Source organism: Herpailurus yagouaroundi, unplaced genomic scaffold (assembly GCF_014898765.1).
Source record: "Herpailurus yagouaroundi ecotype Mexico unplaced genomic scaffold, PumYag 530, whole genome shotgun sequence".
In the NCBI taxonomy this organism is placed as follows: Eukaryota; Metazoa; Chordata; class Mammalia; order Carnivora; family Felidae; genus Herpailurus; species Herpailurus yagouaroundi.
Genome location: NW_024412747.1, coordinates 6,993,341 through 7,013,873, shown reverse-complemented (window position 1 = coordinate 7,013,873; position 20,533 = coordinate 6,993,341). Strand labels below are relative to the sequence as shown.

At 49.2% G+C, this 20,533-nt stretch overlaps 1 protein-coding gene across 6 annotated transcripts in view; it reads right to left on the bottom strand.

Moving 5' to 3' along the window:
- Nucleotides 1-20,533, bottom strand: part of SIPA1L2 (signal induced proliferation associated 1 like 2) — a 225,605-nt gene that overhangs the window by 83,400 nt on the left and 121,672 nt on the right. For all 6 annotated transcript variants that reach the window (XM_040464906.1, XM_040464904.1, XM_040464907.1 and 3 more), the window contains exons 4-5: nucleotides 5,970-6,103; nucleotides 4,096-4,284 (exon numbers count right to left, since the gene is read on the bottom strand). In XM_040464906.1, the coding sequence (XP_040320840.1) occupies nucleotides 4,096-4,284; nucleotides 5,970-6,103 (323 nt within the window). The remainder of the gene's footprint in view (nucleotides 1-4,095; nucleotides 4,285-5,969; nucleotides 6,104-20,533) is intronic.

Below are 20,533 nucleotides of genomic sequence, written 5' to 3'. Positions count from 1 at the left end.
GCACGCTCGGTCCCGTTGGCCTGTCCTCTGTTCTTCAACCTGCCGCTCACGTCAAAGTGCTGCCAGGCCATGTGCCAACACCACCTGGCCACCTCGTCCTGCGTGGCCCGGCCTCCGACGCCCCCTGGCTGCTCCAGAGGGGGACCACTTTCCCATCTTATGCTCCCACTCCTTTGGGAGGAGGCCCAGAGGAGCAAAGCTGCTTGGGGCCCCACGGTTTGGGCTAGTGCGGCCTCACGTCCGCTAAGCAGAGCCCTCACCCGACGGGCACAATTTCTCTCTGTGATTCCAGAGTCTCCTGGACTTGATATTCCTTGTGGACTCTCATTTGGGCAAAGGCCAAACACCCAGAGAACCGAACTCCCCTGGGCCTACCCCGCTGGCTGTGGTGCTGTCCACTTCACACCCTTCTCCCCAGCCGTCGGACAAGCCAGCCTGAGTCTAGACCCTGCCTGTGAATGGGTCTAGAATCTGCCTGTGCAGATTGCCTGTCACAGACCCTGCCTGTGAATCTGCCCACCCTCCAAGAAGCCCCTGGGCCCATGGAAATTAGGGGATGTGCTCCAAGAGATTTCAAAGCCCACAGGTGCTCACGAGGGTGACCAGAGCTCTGCTGCAGGGAAAATGTCCCGTGGGACACGTGCAGCCTGGCAGGGGCACCGAGCACGTTTACCGTGAGGAGGCCGCAAGGTGGAACTACCTCTAGGGACTTCGAGCAAACAGTTGGGGCCGGCTTGCTACGGTGGCTGCCATTCCACTAAAACAGGAACAGAATGAAACGCCCTGAAGACACAGCTCTGACTTAAACATTTTCACAAACCTCACGAAAACAGTCGAAACGCCATACGACCATCACTCCCCTTACGCTAGCAACAGACCTGCACACAGCTGGTAACGCACCCTGCAGTTAATCAGGGCACAGTTAAAGGGGGGATCCCACCCCCCAAGTACTAAAATGCCCAATTCTCGCGGAACAGGGTTTGTAGCCAAGCTTTCCAGACCTCCGGCCGCCCCCCTCCGCTCCGACCCATCCCACCGTCCTTGCTTTAGCCATTCCGACTTGGGCAACGGCCAGTCCCACAGTCCTGGGGGGGAGCTCGGCCTGCTCTCAGGTGTCCACGCTGTCGCAGACCAGAAATCCCCGCTTGTTGAAACCGCACACTGCCTCAGTGCGGAGAGCTGGACGTACAGATGGGGCTGCTCAGACAGACAACCCAGAGAGGGAGGTCTCCTTTGGTTTCTGGGACTGGATAATGACTGACTGCTGGGTTCCCAAGGCCAGAAGCCCAGTCATCACTGACAAGAAAATTTAAATTTAAATGAAGGGGACAAACACAAAGCTTCTGAATTGTCTTGCAAATAAACTGGAGTGTGCACGGAAGCCCTTTCCTTCCAGGGCATTCTATTCTCTCCGGGTCTGTTTACTCCCAGCGAGCTTGCAGCCTCATTTATTTGGACCTGCGTGACTGAGAAGCAAGCATGGTATGCAAATCAACACCAACATCTAGGGTGGTGAGGGGACAAGAGGAAGGGACGGCTGGCCCAAGGACAAATTAGCCAGTCTGCTCCAGAAGCCATGATCTTCTAAGAGAGGGAGCCACCACGACTTACCTGAATTTTGTGTTGTTTTTTTTTTTGGTCAACCTACATAATTTTAGAAAGCCACCTGTTAACATAAATTAGGATAGTCTTTTAAAACAGGAAACATGGGATTTTAGAGGTTGGCAGGTGAATTTATGCAGAGAAAGGAACAAAAGTTTCAGAGTCTGGCTTAATAGTTACTTACTTCCTTCGTCACTCTCCACGACTAACCTGTGCCCTGGACACAGCAGGTGCCCTTTCCGACCTTGTTGAGCCAGGGCAGGCTACAAACCCCAGGAGAGCAGAAGACGACAATATATCCTCTGAGTATTTTTTTCACGATTAAAAACCCTTAAGAACAGTACCATATAACTGGCCCGTACCATTCCTGTGCGGATTTACGTTTAAGAAGAATAAGAAGGGCGCTCCTTGGAATAAACTCTCAGACATTCTAACGGTTAGTGGCAACTTTTAAGGGTCCTTTCGAAACCAGAAAGTTAAAAATCTCTTACAGATGAAAATAAACAGCATCTCTTCCTCATGGAATACGGGAACCAGACACCATCGAGAGGTACGGAAAGTTTAACACCACAATGTACACCATTAAGAAAGTATACCAAAGTCACGCAAATACGATTGCCAAAGAAAAAACACATGAAATACAACCAGAGCTAAAGAACGTGTTGGTTTACTTAAAAGCATAACCCAATTTTCAAAGCATTAATTTTGACATCGCACTATAAAAAGCACCTAAACTCTGGATTGAAATAAAAAAAATTGCCTGGCATAGCTTCTGGACCTATTCTGCTAAACAGGCATCCCAAATTCGTGCTTCATTTCATGAGGAGATGGTCAACGGTAGCTGCTGTGATCGTCTCTCGGGGCCTTGAAGACTTTGGGATTCAGGCCCGCGGTTCATGGGCCATCTGTGGAATTTTCTGGAGCAGCCTGAGGGAACCACCTACCTCATCCGCCAAGACCCTGCTATACAGCAAGTACAGCGATATACTTTAAGGGGAGAACCGCATACACTGGCAACATAAAGGGACCCAGAACTACCGCATTCTCCCGTGACGTGCGACATCATAAAAAGAAACATGAAAATAAGACGTGAAAGTTATTGCGATTCTTCTCAACAAGCCTGCTTGAACGTGACAGCATCTGGACCCACACCGATACATCCACGATCCTTCCAAGATCGTGTTTTCCTCACCGGCTTCACGGACATCTCGTACATTCCACGCACTTTCCTAGTCATGATCACAGTCGAACTACCTTGTGGACCATGCGGTTTTACAAGTCAACTGTTCTAGGCTGGAGTTTTGGTTTGGTTTAGTTGTTTTTAATATGTCAGCCTTCCTGAGACAGACAGGTCCCAGGCTTATTCATTCTCAATGTTATGGTGGCTACTTCCTCCAGCTGATCATACAGAGTGCTAATTCCTTACACAAAGTTCCTGTCTCAGCACTCTCAGAATTCCAGCGATCCGAGTATGAGCCACACTGGTGTTACTGGGTCAACCAAGAAACGCCTCGCATTCTCTCCAAAATGAGCAGAAAAATTTTCCTTAGCAAATTCAAGAAATACACATCACTAGTGTCTTTCTTTTTCTGCTCATTTAAAATCAGTTGCATATATTTGGGTGCCTCCTTGTCAGTCTCCCCTTCCAAGTTATCTCGCATATGACACTTGAAAGACCTCTTTCTATCTTCCACGCCACCGTCTCAAGCCTGCCTGTCATTAATTCTCTCCTGGATGATGGCAACGGACCATAATTGAACTCCAGGCCATCGTCGTTCTTGATCGTCTCAGCCTATCTCATTCCCTTCCAGCAGAATAATCTTCCTAGAATCCAGCTCTGATAGTGCTGTGTCCTACCAAAAAGCTTCCATGGCTCCCTACTGCCTCCTGAATCAAGCGCAAACTCCTTAGCCTAGCTCTAAGTTTCAGCATACTTTTTTGTTGTTGTTGTTTAAACTACAACCACCCTAGATGTGCCCCTGTCTTATAAAGAAACTAGTCATAGTTCCTAAAGCGGCCAACTACTCACATCTCCCTCCTGGAATTCTACCCAAGTCCCAGCTGCGATGCTACCTCCCTCCAGGAGATTTGCCATCCGGTGTGTTATTCCTTCTTTTCCCAAGGCACACTCACTGCCCATAAACCTCTCCAAGATCCACCACCGTATTTATTCTTCCCTGCAGAGGTTTTATGCTCTCGGTCTTACCATCCCCACCGGGCGAGGGGCTACGTCTTAACTTCAGTCTTCCCAAGGCACGCTGTCCACTCCTACCTGTTAGCGTGGAATGCCTCGTGCACAGCGGACACGAATAAATGCTAGTTCGGGGAAAGGCGCGATGTGAGTTTTTTAAAACCCCGGAAGAAACACCACCGATGTCTAATAATCATGAATCAGATGTGGTCTCGCTAGCTGGGTCAGGGCAAGTCCCAAACATTTAGAAACGCAGACACGAAGTCATACCCCGAACACAGAGTCTCGCACACTGTACATACCCCTTGTTCATCCAGCTTGAGCAGCTGCTCCGCGACCTTGGGCGAATTCGAAGCCTGTCTCAGGCACTGAATGCTCAGCTCTGGAATGACGTACTCTAGAACTTCTTTGAGAGGGAGTCCTCGCGCGGTCCCGTGCCTGGCGGTGGAGGGTATGGCGTCTTCCAAAATCGCGCCGCGCAGGGTTGTAAGCTGCAGGGGCAAAACAGAAGGTTTCAGAACGTCACAGAAGAGTTCGTGCTTATTCCTGGTTACTTCTCTGAGGCACAAGTTTTGAGCTGCCTTGCAGAGGAAGGAAAGGAGGTCTCCTTTCCAAGAGGAGCAGGGGAGACGACAGCCCCCGACTGGCGGAAGCAAAATCAGCACAGCCTCTAAACAACAAAATTGCACGTGGTTGGGGGGCTAAGCCAGGAGGGGGTTGCAACAGACGTGGGCCTGCAGAAGGGGGGGGGCAGGCAGAGTGCTGCTGGGGAAAAGGACGTCCCCACCGCTCTCAGACCCAACAGGACGTCGACACAGAGGAGCAGCTGGAGGTCCCGGGGCTGGGCCTGGTCACCGGCACCCCCTCCGGCCCCTCCCTTCTCTTTCCCTATTGCCCTACTGTTCCACACCAACGTTTCTTCCATTCCTTTCTCTTTTTCTAGTTAACTTTCCACTGCTGACCGGTCCTGAAGCTGAACGGGGATATCCGGTGACAGGCCCGGGCAGGGGGATTCAGGGCTCTGAGGATTCCTCACTCTCGCATGTTACCCCGTGACTCGTGAGAGGTCCTCAGGTCTCTGAGGCACGCACGGGCTCGCCGTTCTGACACACGCCGCAGAGGGGAAAGCCCGGCAGCAACTCGCTCTGGCTGTACCCACCCTGACTCTGGGAAGAGAACTGTCAGCATGCAAGAGAGGCGGGGTGAGGGCAGTAGCAACGACGTCTGCCATGCGCGTCACGCTCTAGAACACCACCGCCCAGCAGCGTTTGGGGCAACGGCGAGACTGCGCTCATCTGCGCCAGCTGATGCGGGAGCCATGTTGGCTCCACGTGGCTACTGGGCACTTGTGACCAGCGGGTCTTCGCAATTCCATTCCGTTACTTTAAACAGCCGCGTGCGGCTCATGGCTACTGAACGGGACAGCACGGGTCTGTAACTTCAAACCCGGCACCGTGAGAGAGGGACTCACCTCCTGTCTGTGCTGCGTAGAGCCCGCCATCGTCGGAGCACCTGGCCAGAGCCGCTCTGGTACACGGCCTCGTGCACACACAGGAGACTGGCAAAGGGCTCTCTCTTCTCTCTTTGATCCGGAAGGAGCCAGCCAACACCCACACGTGGCACGCTTGTCACATACGCTCCCCCTCTAAGTGCAGTGGGTCACGAGGATAAAACCTCACGTGCGGGCCAGATCTCATTCCTCGTAATCAGCCTCTCTACTGATCCGGGTGGGCGCCGTGCGCCGTTCGTACAACAACCTCGCGTTTCACGCAAAGCGAGGCAAGCGAGGCACGAAGCCAGGGCCCCGACGCGGGAGGTGTGCGGGGGCGGCATTGCCACGCTCACCCCTACTGCCGACTCCTGCGTTTCCTGCATTAGATTTTGCACGTTCTGACATGCGCTGTCCAGGTCACAGGTGTCCCCTCTTAGCCCCTAAATCCCACATTCTTACCATTTTCCCTTTTCTACCACGTAAGGGGGAAGTAACATCGTGGCCGCCTAACATCTGTGACAGGCTCTCAAATTTTTATTTGGAATAAGATACTGTAGGCTCTGTCAAAGATCTTAAAGACTACCATCAGTGACATTCAAAAGGAAACTCAATACCTTGTCCAAAATAATCTAAAGCAGTAACTTCAGCCCAGGACAGTAGCGACACATGCACGGCAGCTATTACCTCGCTCGTCCTGAAGGCCACCCGGTAGTTGAACTGGGACCCTTCTTTCTCCTTGGCGTCTTCCACCTTCTCTCTCCGGATGCTGACTGCCACAGGGCCAAGGTTTTCATCTATCCCAAAGTAGTTCTGGTGCTCTGTAACAGGAGGCAGTGGTGGCATAAAAAGAAAGGAACAAAGAACCGCTTGGGTATCTCCGGGCTCGTCCGTCTGTCAAATCTCTGAAGAAATACCGCACGGGTCTGGGTACACGATTCCCCACCGGGGTTTGATCGGAGTGTTTTGTTTCCAAGTCAGATGTATTCGTACGTCTCATTTTCCACTACTTCCTCCTCTCCTGCGGCTCGTCCCCAGCTCGCGAGCAGCAGGAGGCCTCCTGTCCCCTGCCACAATTCACCGTGTCACATGAAGAGTGTCACCGGAAGGAGGGCACTGCCCTCCTTAGAAACCGTCAAAAGAGGAATCGAGCTATTTGAAGACCATTACTGAACGGTTCCCCCCTCCTGCTGGGAAGGTCACCCTCTTTTGCATGACCGTCGGCACCTGGACTAGTCAGGTAATCTTGGGGCCCAGTGTGGTGGCAAAGACTACCCCTGCATTAGGATGTCACTAAAGCACCTAACCGTCTAAGGTGAAATTTTATGGCAGAAAAGACATAAAAGATCATTGGGTTGCTGCGGTCAAACTATATCTATTAATTATTATTTTTTTAATGATTTATTTATTTTCGAGACAGAGAGACAGAGAGAGAGCACAAGAAAGGGAGGGCAGAGAGAGAGAGGGAGACACAGAATCCAAAGCAGGCTGCAGGCTCCAACCTATCCACACAGAGCCTGACACGGGGCTCGAACCCACGAACCACGCGATCATGACCTGAGCCGAAGTCAGACGCTTAACCGACTGAGCCACCCAGGCTCCCCCAAATCTACTAATTCTATAACCTAATTCTACTAATTCTATAATCTAATTCTGTTATCACCTAATCGTGCCGTTCCCGTAAAATCACTGGCCCTGTAGGGTTCTGATCCATTGAGTCTCATGGCAAGAACAGATTTCTGGGGTCCTATCGTCCATCTAGCACGGGAACCCCCAAGGACACTGCTCCTCAGAGATGGTCATGAGTCTCCACATATATTCGACAATACGTGCCGGGCACCATTTCCCAGCGGGGTCACAAGCCGGAACAAATTCCCATTCATGAAGCTACTATACGAGCCTGAACTCTGCCAAGCTGGCTACTCTGTAAGCACCCCCTTCTGGAATGTCTCACCGTCTCTGGACTGCAGGGTCTTCGTCTGAAGGCAGTCCAAACACTTCACTGCAACCAAACTTTTTAAGGGTTGTCTTCTGAGAGGACCCGGACTTAACACAGCACTTAGACATGGTCCGAACCCATACAAAATAGGGGAGTAATTACCTGACTGTATATTCACGCAGCTTACCTTTTTAGCAGCCCTAGGACACCACCAATCCACGCCGAACGGGTGGTAAACGCACACCCCCAGGTGGTATTCACGTATTTCTTAATCAACAGGGGCCAGGTCAGCTGCCCAGGGTGTATGCTTATAAAAGAGATTTTTTTTTTCAACCCATATGCAAAACCACACTTACCCTCTTTGACTGTCACCTTCTGGGTTTTCGCCCATTCTTTCCTGACTCTTCATTTTGAGTTAAAAATAAATACAATGTATCACATGTAGAAGCTTGAAGAAAACTGTGTATTCTAAAGCCTTTTGGTTACGCCAACGTTTTCTGCCACGTTAAATTTTTGAAGAAACAAGAAATGCTATTCAGAAAGTAGAAATCAGGGTGAAAAGCACCTGCATCAGGCAGGGCAAACACTGCCCAAAGCCAATGAGGAATAGGGGCATTTACTTCTTTACTTTCACAATCACTTACCTCTTTACCTCTTACAACCAAATGAGATTAACGCTGACATTATTTCTCTTTACAGTCAGGGCTACAAGCAGCAAGTCAACTAATTTTAGGGGCTGGAGGATGAATTACTGACTTACTATAATCCTGGACTTACACCCTAGGAAACAAGTCTTTGTTTTTCGTGAGTAAATTACATGCTAATTACAGCCAGGTTAACTGTCCACACTCAGTGTGGACCCTGACATGGGGCTGGATCCCATGACCCGCAGATCATGACCTGAGCTGAAATCCAGAGTAGACGCTCAACCAACTGAGCCACCCAGGTGCCCCATTTTATTTGGGTTTTAATCAACAATTTAAAAATATTCATTGAAAACAGAGACTAACAACAGTTCATTGTCTACTTCAGGCTCCCGGGTATATCATCGTTGTATTCAAGCTGGTGATAGTGACTATTAGGACCGCGGCATTATACCAGACCCTGTGGAAAATGCACCTGCAAACTTAGAATGAAATCAGTGTGGAATTTTCTTAGCTGCGGTTACTAACTGTCCTGACAAGAACTTGCACCTTTACCTCATTTCTCATAAGGCAGATGCGTTAGGGAAAATATTTGGAAAGTGCGCTAAAGCACAACCAGCCATCATCAGGCAAAAGCTTCCTTCTTAGGGCCCAGTTCAGTAAGTTTCTTGCAAAAATGCTCAAGTGGATTCCCTCTTAGGGATTTGACGAACCCTGCTGACAAGAATCAAATGAGCTTCAAATTATTTTAGGGGGAAGAAGACCGACCAAGTGAGCAAAACCCCTTCTCGTGGTGAAACAGAGAGCCCAGATTAGGGGAACCGAATCATGAATTCTAATTCCTGACAACCCGAGCTCGGCCATGGGTTCTGCTCTCACACACGGCAGGTGCTGCCAGGCTCACAGGCTAGCGCAGCCAGGCATGGGGGCAGGGGCTGGCCACAGGGGGACATGCGGGGATTTTCTGGGGTGAGGGAGCTACCCTGCACCTTGATGGTGCTACTGGTTACTGGCCGCATCCATCTGTCAAAACTCTTAGAAATCTACACTTAAAAAGGGGTGAAGTACTATAGGTCAAGTATACCTTTGGGTTTTTTTTGTTTGTTTAAAAAAATTTTTTTTAACATTTATTCATTTTTTGAGAGACAGAGACAGTGCGAGCATGGGAGGGGCAGACTGAGAGGGAGACACAGAATCCAAAGCAGGCTCCAAGCCGTCAGCACAGAGCCTGATGCGGGGCTCGAACTCACAGACCGTGAGATCATGACCTGAGCTGAAGTGAGACGCTTAACCGACTGGGCCACCCGGGTGCCCCTACCTGGGTGAGAGGAAGAGCCAGTGGGTCTGGTAGGTGGACGGGCCTCTGGCACAGATGGGAGTCACGAGGACGCCCTCAGCCCCGTGGACCACCCCCCCCTACCAGGGCCCCTCAGGGAGAAGTCCTGCTCCTCTGCTCAGTATTGGCTCTCTTCTGCCATGTTCCAACTGCTGCTCAGGGCTCCACCTGCCTCTACCGTCCCACCGCTGGGGCTTTGTCTCCATAGGCCTGTCTGCCTCGCTGGGCACAGTGGGCTTCCGGGAGTGTCCTTCCAAAGTGAGCCACCCCCCGCCCCCTGGGGGCTCTCCTTCTGGGTCTCCTTTGTGGGTGCCCCTCTGGCTTCTCCTCGTCACCTGGATGTGTCCCAAGGCTCCACCTTTGGCCCATGGCTGTGTGTTCTGACTCTCTCTCTGTCTTTACATGTATCTGTCTGAACGTCCGTCTGTCCTTCCACACCCCCCCCACCCATTTTCTCCTGTAAGTTCCTCAGTGACATCACCCCAAACTCTCCTCTCCCATAACTCCCCCAACTCGTGCCATTTCCCCCCTCGGCCTGGCACTCCCGTCGCTTTTCTGCACTTGACATTCTCAGTCATCATTTCAGACTCAACCCCACACATCGATTCCACTGGAAATATTCGCCTCACCTCCAGATGAGGCTAAGTCCTTCAACTTTTATATCCTCAAGGCCTGATAGGAACTATGCCTGATCGGTGTTAAGTATTTAAAGACTTGGACTTGAATGAAGAACTGACGTAGGCTCCCTCATTCAGAGGTTACGGTCGTACTGAACCTCAACCAGGACTATCAAAACAGAAACAAGGAGGCAGCTCATTTCATGCTGGCGAGTGCAAAAGACAGCGTGAAAGGTCTCGGCATCCAGAAATGCCGCAGGAACTGCCCCCGTGAGAGGGGCGGTATGGTTTCTCGAAATATTTACAAGACTGAGAATGGATACACCTGAGAATGTCCGCTTCCTAGCGCTGCTCAACCTGTCACAAGCTTGGAGGCTCAAAACAACACTCAATTATTGCCTCACCGCCCTGGAGGTCAGAGGCCCAAAGTCAGTTTCAACGGGCCGCAGTCAAGGCTGTGACAGGGCAACGTTCCCTAGGAAGGTTCTAGGGAAGCATCTGCTTCCCAGCCTCTTCCAGCTTTGAGAGCTGTATTCCTTGAATTCCTTCTTCTGTCTTCGAATCCAGCCCTAGATGTTGCGTCAGGGGCCACAATGCATGCTTCTCCCCAGATCTCCCTCTGCCTGCCTCTTACGTGGACACTCGGGATGGCATTCGGGGTCCAGCCAGAGAATCCGGCGTGGGCTCCTGGTCTCAGATCCTTAACTTACTCACATCTGGAAAGCTGCTTTTGCCATATAAGGTAACACACACAGGGTCTGAGGATTAGGACCTGGGTATCTTCGGGGGCCAGTATTCAGTGCACCACACGCAATTCGTTTCAATCCATTCACTCAAACACCCAGCATGGTCTATGCCTCAGCCATGTGCCAGACCTGATAAACACAAGGACACAACATCGAGCAGGACACAGTATAGTGCCTGCTTCAAAATGTTCTAGTCCTGTGGGGCTAACACTACCGGAAACCAACGAGAATTACGCATTCCAGGTTCTGTAATATGAACAAGCATATTTAATACCAAGGAGGTACCACTAATATCCACTACAGAATCAACAATCCAGCAGAAAAAGCCACATACGCAGTCGAGGCAACTGTCACAAGGCCTATCTACTCTATTTTAACATAAGTATATGCAGAAAAATTTAAAAAGCCACTCTCCTTGGCTTGAAAAATAGCAGGGCTCTGCTCAATCTTTCCTCACTCTTAATTCTGTTCCCACAAAAAAAATTCTTTGAATTTTGACATACTGACTATTCTAACTCACAACCACAACGTGTCCCCTCCACCTACTTAGGGTTTTCCTTCATTTTGGCTATGTTTTGCGGCTCTCTGTCATCCATTCATACCTTTCTTTAGATTTCGTCCTAGGTTGTTAATGTTTTAGGATAATGTAAATAGTATCTTTCAAAATTTTTCTTTTTTTTCATGTTTATTTTTGAGAGAGAGAGAGAAAGAGAGAGAGAGAGAGAGAGAGAGAGAGAGAGAGAGACAGAGGGGAAGGGCACAGAGAAAGGGAGACACAGAATCCGAAGCAGGCTCCAGGTTCTGAGCTGTCAGCACAGAGCCCGACGCGGGGCTCGAACCCACGTACCGTGAGATCGTGACCTGAGCTGAAGTCGGACGCTCAACCGACTGAGCCACCCAGGCGCCCCTCAAAAATTTTCCATTTCTATTTGTATGTTTTTGGTATGTAGAGAATTTAGATTGGAGACTTGATGATTTCTTCCTTTTAGTTTGACCAGCTTTTGTTTTTTCTACATGCTCTGAAGCCATGTTTTTAGGCACTTGGAACCAACCCTTTTATCATTATGAAATCCCCCATCTACGGTGACCCAACTTGCTTTAAATTTTTTTTTTCAACGTTTATTTATTTTTGGGACAGACAGAGACAGAGCATGAATGGGCGAGGGGCAGAGAGAGAGGGAGATACAGAATCCGAAACAGGCTCCAGGCTCTGAGCCATCAGCCCAGAGCCTGACGCGGGGCTCGAACCCACAGACCGCGAGATCGTGACCTGGCTGAAGTTGGACGCTTAACCGACTGCGCCACCCAGGCGCCCCCGACCCAACTTGCTTTAAAGTCCACTTCATATCCTCACACTGATCGAGCAGGGACTCAACTGTTCTAATGGGGGAACCGCAGCCATCAGTCGAGGTAGGTCTTATTTTAAGCCGATCCACGGCTCCAGGGAAACTTCTTCTGCCCCCGTCTGCAGGTACTTAGCCCAAATAAGGGGACAGGGCCGGGCATCTCACTGTGTGGACTTCCACTCAATCCCCCATCTCCAGTTAAGTGCTCTAGTCCTGCCTTTAGCTCAGCTGTTGTTCAACTTCTCCAGAATAAACCTACAGTTTTCTGCCTGGGTGGGGACGAGTGGTTAACGGACTATAAGGGACAGGAGAGAAAATCCGGCCTTTTACACATATTTATAACTGGTCCCCTTCCCTTGCCCCGCCCCCAGCTCTTCTTCAGAGGTACCTGGCTCTGCGGTGTGGATGGGCTGCCTTCTGATGGCCTGTCGCCGCCACACGCACCCTTCCGATCTGCAAAGCTGGTGTGCCTCTTCTGTCCGCTTTGGCAGATCTTGCCTCGTGAAGCTTCTCCCTAGTTCTCTTTTCCTTCGTGGCTTTACGCCCTTTTGTTATTCCTTCACTATCATTTTTCGTGGGGTTTTGGGAGAGGGAGAGATAACATCTGCCTCCGGTTTGCCACAGTGAACTCGCAGTCCCAAACTTGTGTATTCTTAAATATGTGTAATTCTAATAAGCCTGATTAATGGTTTCTGGGCTATGCTAACTTATCATCTGTTTAACCTCGGGTTAGTTATGTAACCCTTCTTAGCCTCAGTGCCAGCTCCCTGCCCCTCCACCATCCAATTACACATAACACACCTATCCTTAATCTGAGAGAGGTATTATAATGGAAGATATGCATGACACTGACAAAAAAAATAAATCAATCAAAACCAAAAAAGGAGTGAACATACAATAAACAGCATTGTGGGGCATTTTGATTTTGAGCCCCAATAGTCCTGCAAAGCACGAGGGTCAGCCTTGAAGGGGAGTCACACTTTTTTTTTTTTTAATATTTTTTTTCAACGTTTATTTATTTTTTGGGGGACAGAGAGAGACAGAGCATGAACGGGGGAGGAGCAGAGAGAGAGGGAGACACAGAATCGGAAACAGGCTCCAGGCTCTGAGCCATCAGCCCAGAGCCTGACGCGGGGCTCAAACTCACGGACCGCGAGATCGTGACCTAGCTGAAGTCGGACGCTTAACCGACTGCGCCACCCAGGCGCCCCATCACACTTTTAATCTCAAAATGCCGATCTGTAATCACCTAGAGAGCTACATCCCATTCGTTGCAGTCGTTTTATGAACGCAGCGGCATATATTTTGCTGAATGAGTTCCATCAGGAACTAGAAGTTGTTTTTCTTTTAACTGGAGGAATCCGAAATTTGTATATCATCTTTTTCACCAAAGACGAGAGGCAAATTTGAGAGAGAACATTTTTTTTCTTTCAAGTCTGCCTCCCCACACTTGTTTCCAATGTTTCTCTCTCCATTTTACAAGACACGCTTTCTGAATGCAAGCGGACAGGGGACGTTCCTGCCACTTACAATCATCACATCTTTGGACATGCCAGCTCTGAGACCTCCTGGTTCTTTTCTTTTCTTTTTCTTTTCCTAAGTTTATTTATTTTATTTAGAGAGAGAGAGCGTGTCCGGGGGGGGGGGGGGGCAGAGAGAGAGGGAGAGACAGAGAACCCCAAGCAGGCTCTGCACTGTCAGTACAGAGTCCGGTGTAGGGGTTCAAATTCACGAACTGTGGGATTGTGACCTGAGCCGAAATCAAGAGTCGGACGCTCAACCATCTGAGCCAGCCACCTGGCCCCCTCCTAGCCATTTTCTAAGGCTAGGCTCCATACTCTCAGTTTCACCAGGGAATAGAGCAGGTGACCTGCATGTGTTTCCAAAGAAATCATAACTCGATTCTTGGAACGGCTTAACTCGCTGTTTCAGCTTCTGTGAACCATGAAGAAGTGGGAAGGTGCCCCCTCTGAAGTGTCCAGGAAGGACCCAGTTAAGCCTTCCTTAACTTAACTTGGTCCTTAAGGACCAAGGGGACACCCTGGGTCCCCTTCAGGACACCTCAGCTCGTCCACCTGCATCATGTGAGCCTTCCCATCTGTGGTCAAAGGACAACGAGCAAGCCCCCCTATCCCCAACCAGAGCTCGTCCTTATCCCAAGCACACAATTTCCAGAAAATCACTTTCAGGGTGCGTGGGATAAAACCCTCCCTTGGCAGAAAGGAAGCTAATGAAAATCCACGTATCATGCAAATACAACAGAGCAGATAAAAAAAAAATCGGTTAACAAGATTGCAGGGCAAGAAAGGAGATTCAGCACATCTCTGTGGTGCGCATTGCTTGTCAGGAAAGAAAAATCGAACTCAGGAGAATTAAGAAGCAAAAGGGGAGGGAGTCACCTGTGACCTTAGCCCAGAGGCGGTTTCCAGGTCCTGCAGTGTCTTGGAAAGGAGATTTATCGGGTTCACGGCTAAGGAGCTGAGCAGGTGAGGATCCCCAAGTCTGCGGGGCCTCCCGCGGCCAGGTGTGCAGAAGCTTCACCCACAGCTCGGCCTCACGTGATTTGTCAGGTGTTAGCACCTCACGGCCCACGGCACCATTAACAAGTCCCCCAAAGCCACAGGAGGCCCTGGATCTGGGCCCTGCGGCCCTCCCTTTACTGGGTTCAAGGGCACAGCAGCAGCTTTCCTGCTATTTTTCCACAAAACACAGTTTAACGTTTGTTCTTTCGGTGGCAAGCTGGTCACTTAATTGCTGGCTCACGGCCCATCTGGGCCACATCCACGGCTGCAGGTGGCTGCTCGCTGAGTTCCCACCTTCCCCACCTTTCCCTCCAAACAACTGCGCGTCTGCATTTTAGATCAGCTCCCCTGTTCGGAGCCCTCTTAAGACTTACAAAGGAGAAAGTCAGCAAGAGACAACGGATTAGTGAATGAACGAAGCAATGAAGGAGTTAAGAACCCTGGGGCCTGCTTTTGCAGATGGTAACGTTAAGAGTCATCAGATAACTTTAAGAAATCTCAAGCTCCCTGCTCATGTTTCATGGATTCAATTACTGAATTTACCATGATGGCGAAAAGGATGCATTTTTGCCCCGTGAAGGCTCCTTTGATCAAAATTTAACCAAAGGATTAGCCAAGCTTGAAAACCTGAGGCATTACAGCGAAAAGAACACTTAACATACCTTACATAAATGAAGTCACTTCCTCCTCCCTGCGTATGAGGAGGTAACCCCGTTTCACAGATAATATTACAGAAGCTGATGCGTTAAGTGACTTGCTCGAGGTCACAGCCTGGTGTGACAGAGGGGATGCGCACCCAGGCGGGGCTGGTTTTAGGACTCCCTCGCGTACAGCAACTCAGGGGTGCTGAGAGTCACGGAAGGTCTGAATTCTGAAAATCAGCTAATGCCTGGTAAAATGAACACACTTACAGATGAGCCAACCCATCTGTTCTGAACAGAAGGACAGTATCTTGGGAGACACCGCTTTAAGAAAACCTTGAATAAAAAGGGAAAGACTGGAGAAAAAAGGCGACTGGCAGAGAGGCTTCCTTTGACGACGCACCGTTTTCAGGGGTATTTGCTACAAGAATGGGAAGGAGAGCAAGCAAGAATTCGCTGCATAAAAGCTGAGAGCTGGGGGCCGTTTCCAAGGGGGGGTAGCTGTCCAGCTTTGCACGGTCCTTCGTGAGTGGGACCAAGAGTGGCATAAATCCTGGAAGGGAACACACACAAGGCGGGGAGGATTTGCTAAGCTTCTGGGGGCTCTGAGACCTTACGTTCCAAAGACTCTGACGGCCAGCATACGGTACCAGTAAAGGGCACAGTGCAAGGAGCTCTAGCCAGTTAACTGCACGTCGGTCACGCCGTTCACGGATCCTACAGCATTGACCTTCCACTTCTCGGGAAATAACAGAACATTGGTTCCTCTTCCGCAAGAGCTGACTGCAAAGCCTCTGAGGCCAAAGGCTCAACAGGCTGACATGTGCACATAGTCCTCCCCAAGTTCCTCCAACGTGGCAACAGGTGGCAGCTGTGACCTCCCCGCTGCGGCGGACGTGAGAAAGCCCGGGAGGTTCCCACCGCCAGCCACACGGAACTGGTACCACGAGAAGCCACGAGGCCGCGCCTCCCGTGTATCTGGGCAGCTCCTCCCCGCTGAGAGCCGGCCGGGCCTCAATGGGAGCTCTGTCTGCGGAGGCCACGCCGGCCAGGCGGAGAGGTGAGGAGCGGAGTCGATTATGTCCGCTCAGGGAGGAATGCGGGTCTCAGAATAGTCCAATTGTTAGGTGGTCCTCAGTTCACCCGTATGAATTTAATAGTGTCCAACTCCCTATTAATTTTCTTCAGTCACTGTATAAAACCAGAGGGGGGGAAAGAAAAAGGAGCCACCAGGCATGAAATTCAGAGCAAATGCAGCCATGCATGGATCAGCAATGGGGTTCATTTGACATGTAAGGTATACTCCCGCCCACAACTGTCACTGTCACATTAGTGAAACTTAAGTGAATACGTTTGGAAGAGGGTGGCAGACTTCATCAGACACCTTTCCCCAGCCCCCCCCCCCGGCCCCCCGCCATATGGTTCTATGTTTTCCCTCCTCGTCTTTTATTAACCATTACAATAAAGTACTGCCCTTTAAATGCTGTCCCAGTGGTGTGGACAATAGTTTCTTTCTAGACAGAAAGTTTTGCAAGTTCACGTAAGAGCGACTTGGACAAGGAGGACGCATGCCTTGTGACAGGTACCATTTTAAGCCCTTTACAGGAGATACATTTTTAAGTTTACTTATTTATTTTGAGAGAGGAGGGAGAGCAGGGGAGGGGCAGAGAGAGAGACAGAGACAGAGAGAGAATCCCAAGCAGGCTCTCCACAGTCGGCACAGAGCCCAATGTGGGGCTTGAACTCACGAAACTATGGGAACATGAAATCAAGAGTCAGACGCTTAACCGACTGAGCCACCCAGGTGCCCCCAGGAGATATTTTTATTGTGATCCCATTTTATACATGACTAACTGAGGCACAAAGGAGTTGAAGGACTTGCCTAAAACCGAGTTGGGATGTAAACCCAGGAATCTGGCTTCAGAAAATTCTGGACTCTTCACCATTCATAGTTAGAATGGATGGGCCCTTCTTCCTACAGGCAGGAAGGCAAATTCTCCAGCCACCAAACGGTAAGCTGGTATCCAGACAGGCATACTCCACACATTCTAGAAGAATCTGTTCTTTTTATTTGTTCATTTAGCACATGTATGCACAAATATTATTCTTCAGCGAAAATACTAACGACCAAAATTACCGCTGGAGAAAAAGGTGAGTTTACCTAGAGCTGGTCAGGAGTCGTTAATAAAAACAGTGAGCTTTTCTTAGACAAGAGAGGTCCTAGAAAGAATTCTCAGGGGCGCCTGGGTGGCGCAGTCGGTTAAGCGTCCGACTTCAGCCAGGTCACGATCTCGCGGTCCGGGAGTTCGAGCCCCGCGTCGGGCTCTGGGCTGATGGCTCAGAGCCTGGAGCCTGTTTCCGATTCTGTGTCTCCCTCTCTCTCTGCCCCTCCCCCGTTCATGCTCTGTCTCTGTCTGTCCCAAAAATAAATAAACGTTGAAAAAAAAAATTTTTTTTAAATCCTTATAAAAAGAAAAAAAAAGAATTCTCAGAGGTGCTGCAGATCCAACAGAGGAATTCATCCCCCGGTGGTGCCAATGGCACAGCCCGGGGCAGCGCAAAGACACAGGAAGGGGCCTTCAAAACTTAAAGGCTGGCATCTTGGGGCAGAAATGGGCCTTGGAGAGGCCAGTCTTGCACTTTATATCATGGTGACGATGAGATTTTTGCTGGAGACCCAACCCACCCAGAGGCAGCTAAAAACTCTTCTCTGGAAAGTTCCAATCTTTTCAAAAAGAAGTCCAATCTGCTCACACTCCAGAAGTCTTGTGAAGCTAAGATGGGAAGGAGAAATCAAAGAAGTTCTCTCTGGCATCTTCCTTTTATAAGAAACAGAGAAGAAACGAAATCACAGGCGAATGACGGAACCATAAACGCCAGGTCTCCTTAAAGCACCAGACAGAAGGGAGACAAGTGGTCAAACTAAGATTAGCTTTTCAATCTATGCAACAAAACCTGCCCTGTAAAACCATTTCAGCTCCTTACAGAGGATTTCTAAAAGATACATACTTCTTTCCTTGGACTTGTTATAGAAAATCCTAAGGGGCAAGAAAAAAGAGTTGGGCATAAAGCTTTTTCTTCAGACAGTTAATTCAGCAGAAATTTGGGAGCCTGAGAAGCTAGGGTTTCCCGAAGGGCACCTCACAACCACCTCCCCTCAATGTGCACATTTCAGGGGAAATTCAAAGGGAATGTCTGTGCATTTCAGTAAAGACAGAAGAAAATGTAAATTCCCCTGCTCGTCTAGGTAAGTTTGAGAAACATACTCCTGGCATTCGGCAGGATGCATATAGAAAGGGCTGTGGGAAAGTGACATTTTGTCAATTTCACTCTATTTGAAACACACAGTGGAGTCAGCTGCTCACAGGAATCCTAAATAGCTTAATGAAAGTAACAGGAACCTACAGGTTTCTGGTACTTTTAAGAACTGCCTATAAGCTCTTTTTGTTGTTATTTTAAAGATTCCCCTGTTAAATATATCATGAGAATTTAAGACTTGCCTTTTCAAAAAATTTTAAAGCAAACCATTTGGAAGCTGGTTGTGATTTGTGGAAAAGCTGCAGATAGTAGAGTTTTCTCACACCCCCTGCCCAGTCTCTCAGTTGGTAACATCTTACATTTCTTTGGTATGTTCATTCCCTTAAAGCTTGGATATTGATAGTGATATTGATCAGGCCCATCTTTATTCAGATTTCCTTAGTTTTCACCTAATGTCCTTTTTTGCTTCTAGGATCCCATCCGGGACACCCCATTATAGTTATCTGTCATGTCTCTTACAGACTCCTGTAGACCGTGACAGTTTCTAAGACTCCTAGTTTCAGATGCCCTTGGCAGTTCTGAGGAGCAGCGGTTAGGGATTTTGCAGAGAGTCTCTTGGCTAGGATCTGATATGTTTCCTCATCAGACTGAGGTTACGGGTTTGTAGGAAGACCCCAGAAATGCCATTCCCGTCATGTCAAGGTTATACGCTAACCGCATGACCTATCAATGTTGATGCTGACCTTAGTGACCTGGCTCGGGTGGTGCTTTCCAGACTTCTCCACCGCAGCTGTCCCCCCTTCCGTGCCCTATCCCTTGGAAGTGAGTCAGTCCACATTCAAGTGGGGGAGGGGGAGGCTAGGATTCAAATTTTTATAATTTTTCAAACTTTATGATATTAAAACGTACTGTATAAAAATTTACTCTTGTAAGTAAAGATCTGCTTGCTAACACTACTCTATCTGACAGGAGTAATTTTGTAGGTATATACTGCATCTAAGACAGTAAGAAATAGATGTCCCATTATCATTGTGCCTCTATCAAGCTGGTGGGTTTTTCTCTGAAATAAAGCAAATCCAGTCATTAACTCTTCTGCCCGGATCATGGGTGGCAAATACCTGGCATCCCCCCCCAAGCAGATAGTGATAATTGATAATGGCTCATAAAATGCTGATACAGCTCTACACATAATAACACAGAAGGATGATCATCCGGAGCAAGTTCCACAGACACAGCAATAGAAGGTTCCATTTACATAAACGTATTTGCATCAGAAAAAGCCTACAAGGATAAAGAGGAAACTATTCACAGTGATTGTCTCTTAGGGACTGACTGGGCTGATTTTACTCCTTTTTCTTTGGCTTCTTGACTATATTTTCCTGTAATGATCATATAACACTGATGCGCCGTGGAAGAATTCTAGGCCAAATTCTTGGCAATCTTAGTATTTTCCCCTAAAGTAAGAGGACATGTTTCTGTACCCGCATAAAACAATGTCCCAATGGCTCCAACACTTGGCTGCTTTCCACTCCAAAGTCTCCAGAGAGACCCAGCTTTATCTCTCTGGTTTGAGCTTTCTTTACCTAAAAATGATGCAGGCTGCCTTCTAGAGCTATTCTTGTCTAGAGAAGACAAGTGTGGTCTGAACTAAGGAAGAGAACAGTTTCAGAACTCTTGAGTAACTCTGCTGGTGTGCAATTTCCTAAAAAGGACAAGACACAGTTGGCATGCAGGGACCCACGGCATGTCTTCGCGATCCCACAGCTCCACTCCAGCCCTGCTGGGGACAGCCCATGGCTGACCAGCGGCTCCAAGTGCCCAGGAGGTCCAGCCACCGTGCAGCAGCAGCCACCGTGCAGCAACAGAAGCTCGAGTATCCAAACAGGCTCGTACAACTAGAATCCCTGTCCAAGGGGCCTTTCCTCGCCACCTGCTTCCCAAATGGAAAACTCACAGAAGATGGAAGTCGTGATTTCACTGGGGCTTCCACGAGGGAAACAGGAGCGTGGCAGGCTGCACCCATTTTTCTTCATGGGCATCACCAGCAACAGTGAGGATCCTTAGGCAGCACTCTCTACTCTTGCTTCAATCCCCGCTTTCCTTTAAAAAGCTGTTCACTCAAGGGGTGTCCGGGCGGCTCAGCTGGTTAAGCGGTTAAGTGTCTGCCTTCAGCTCAGGTCACGAATCTCATGGTTTGCGAGT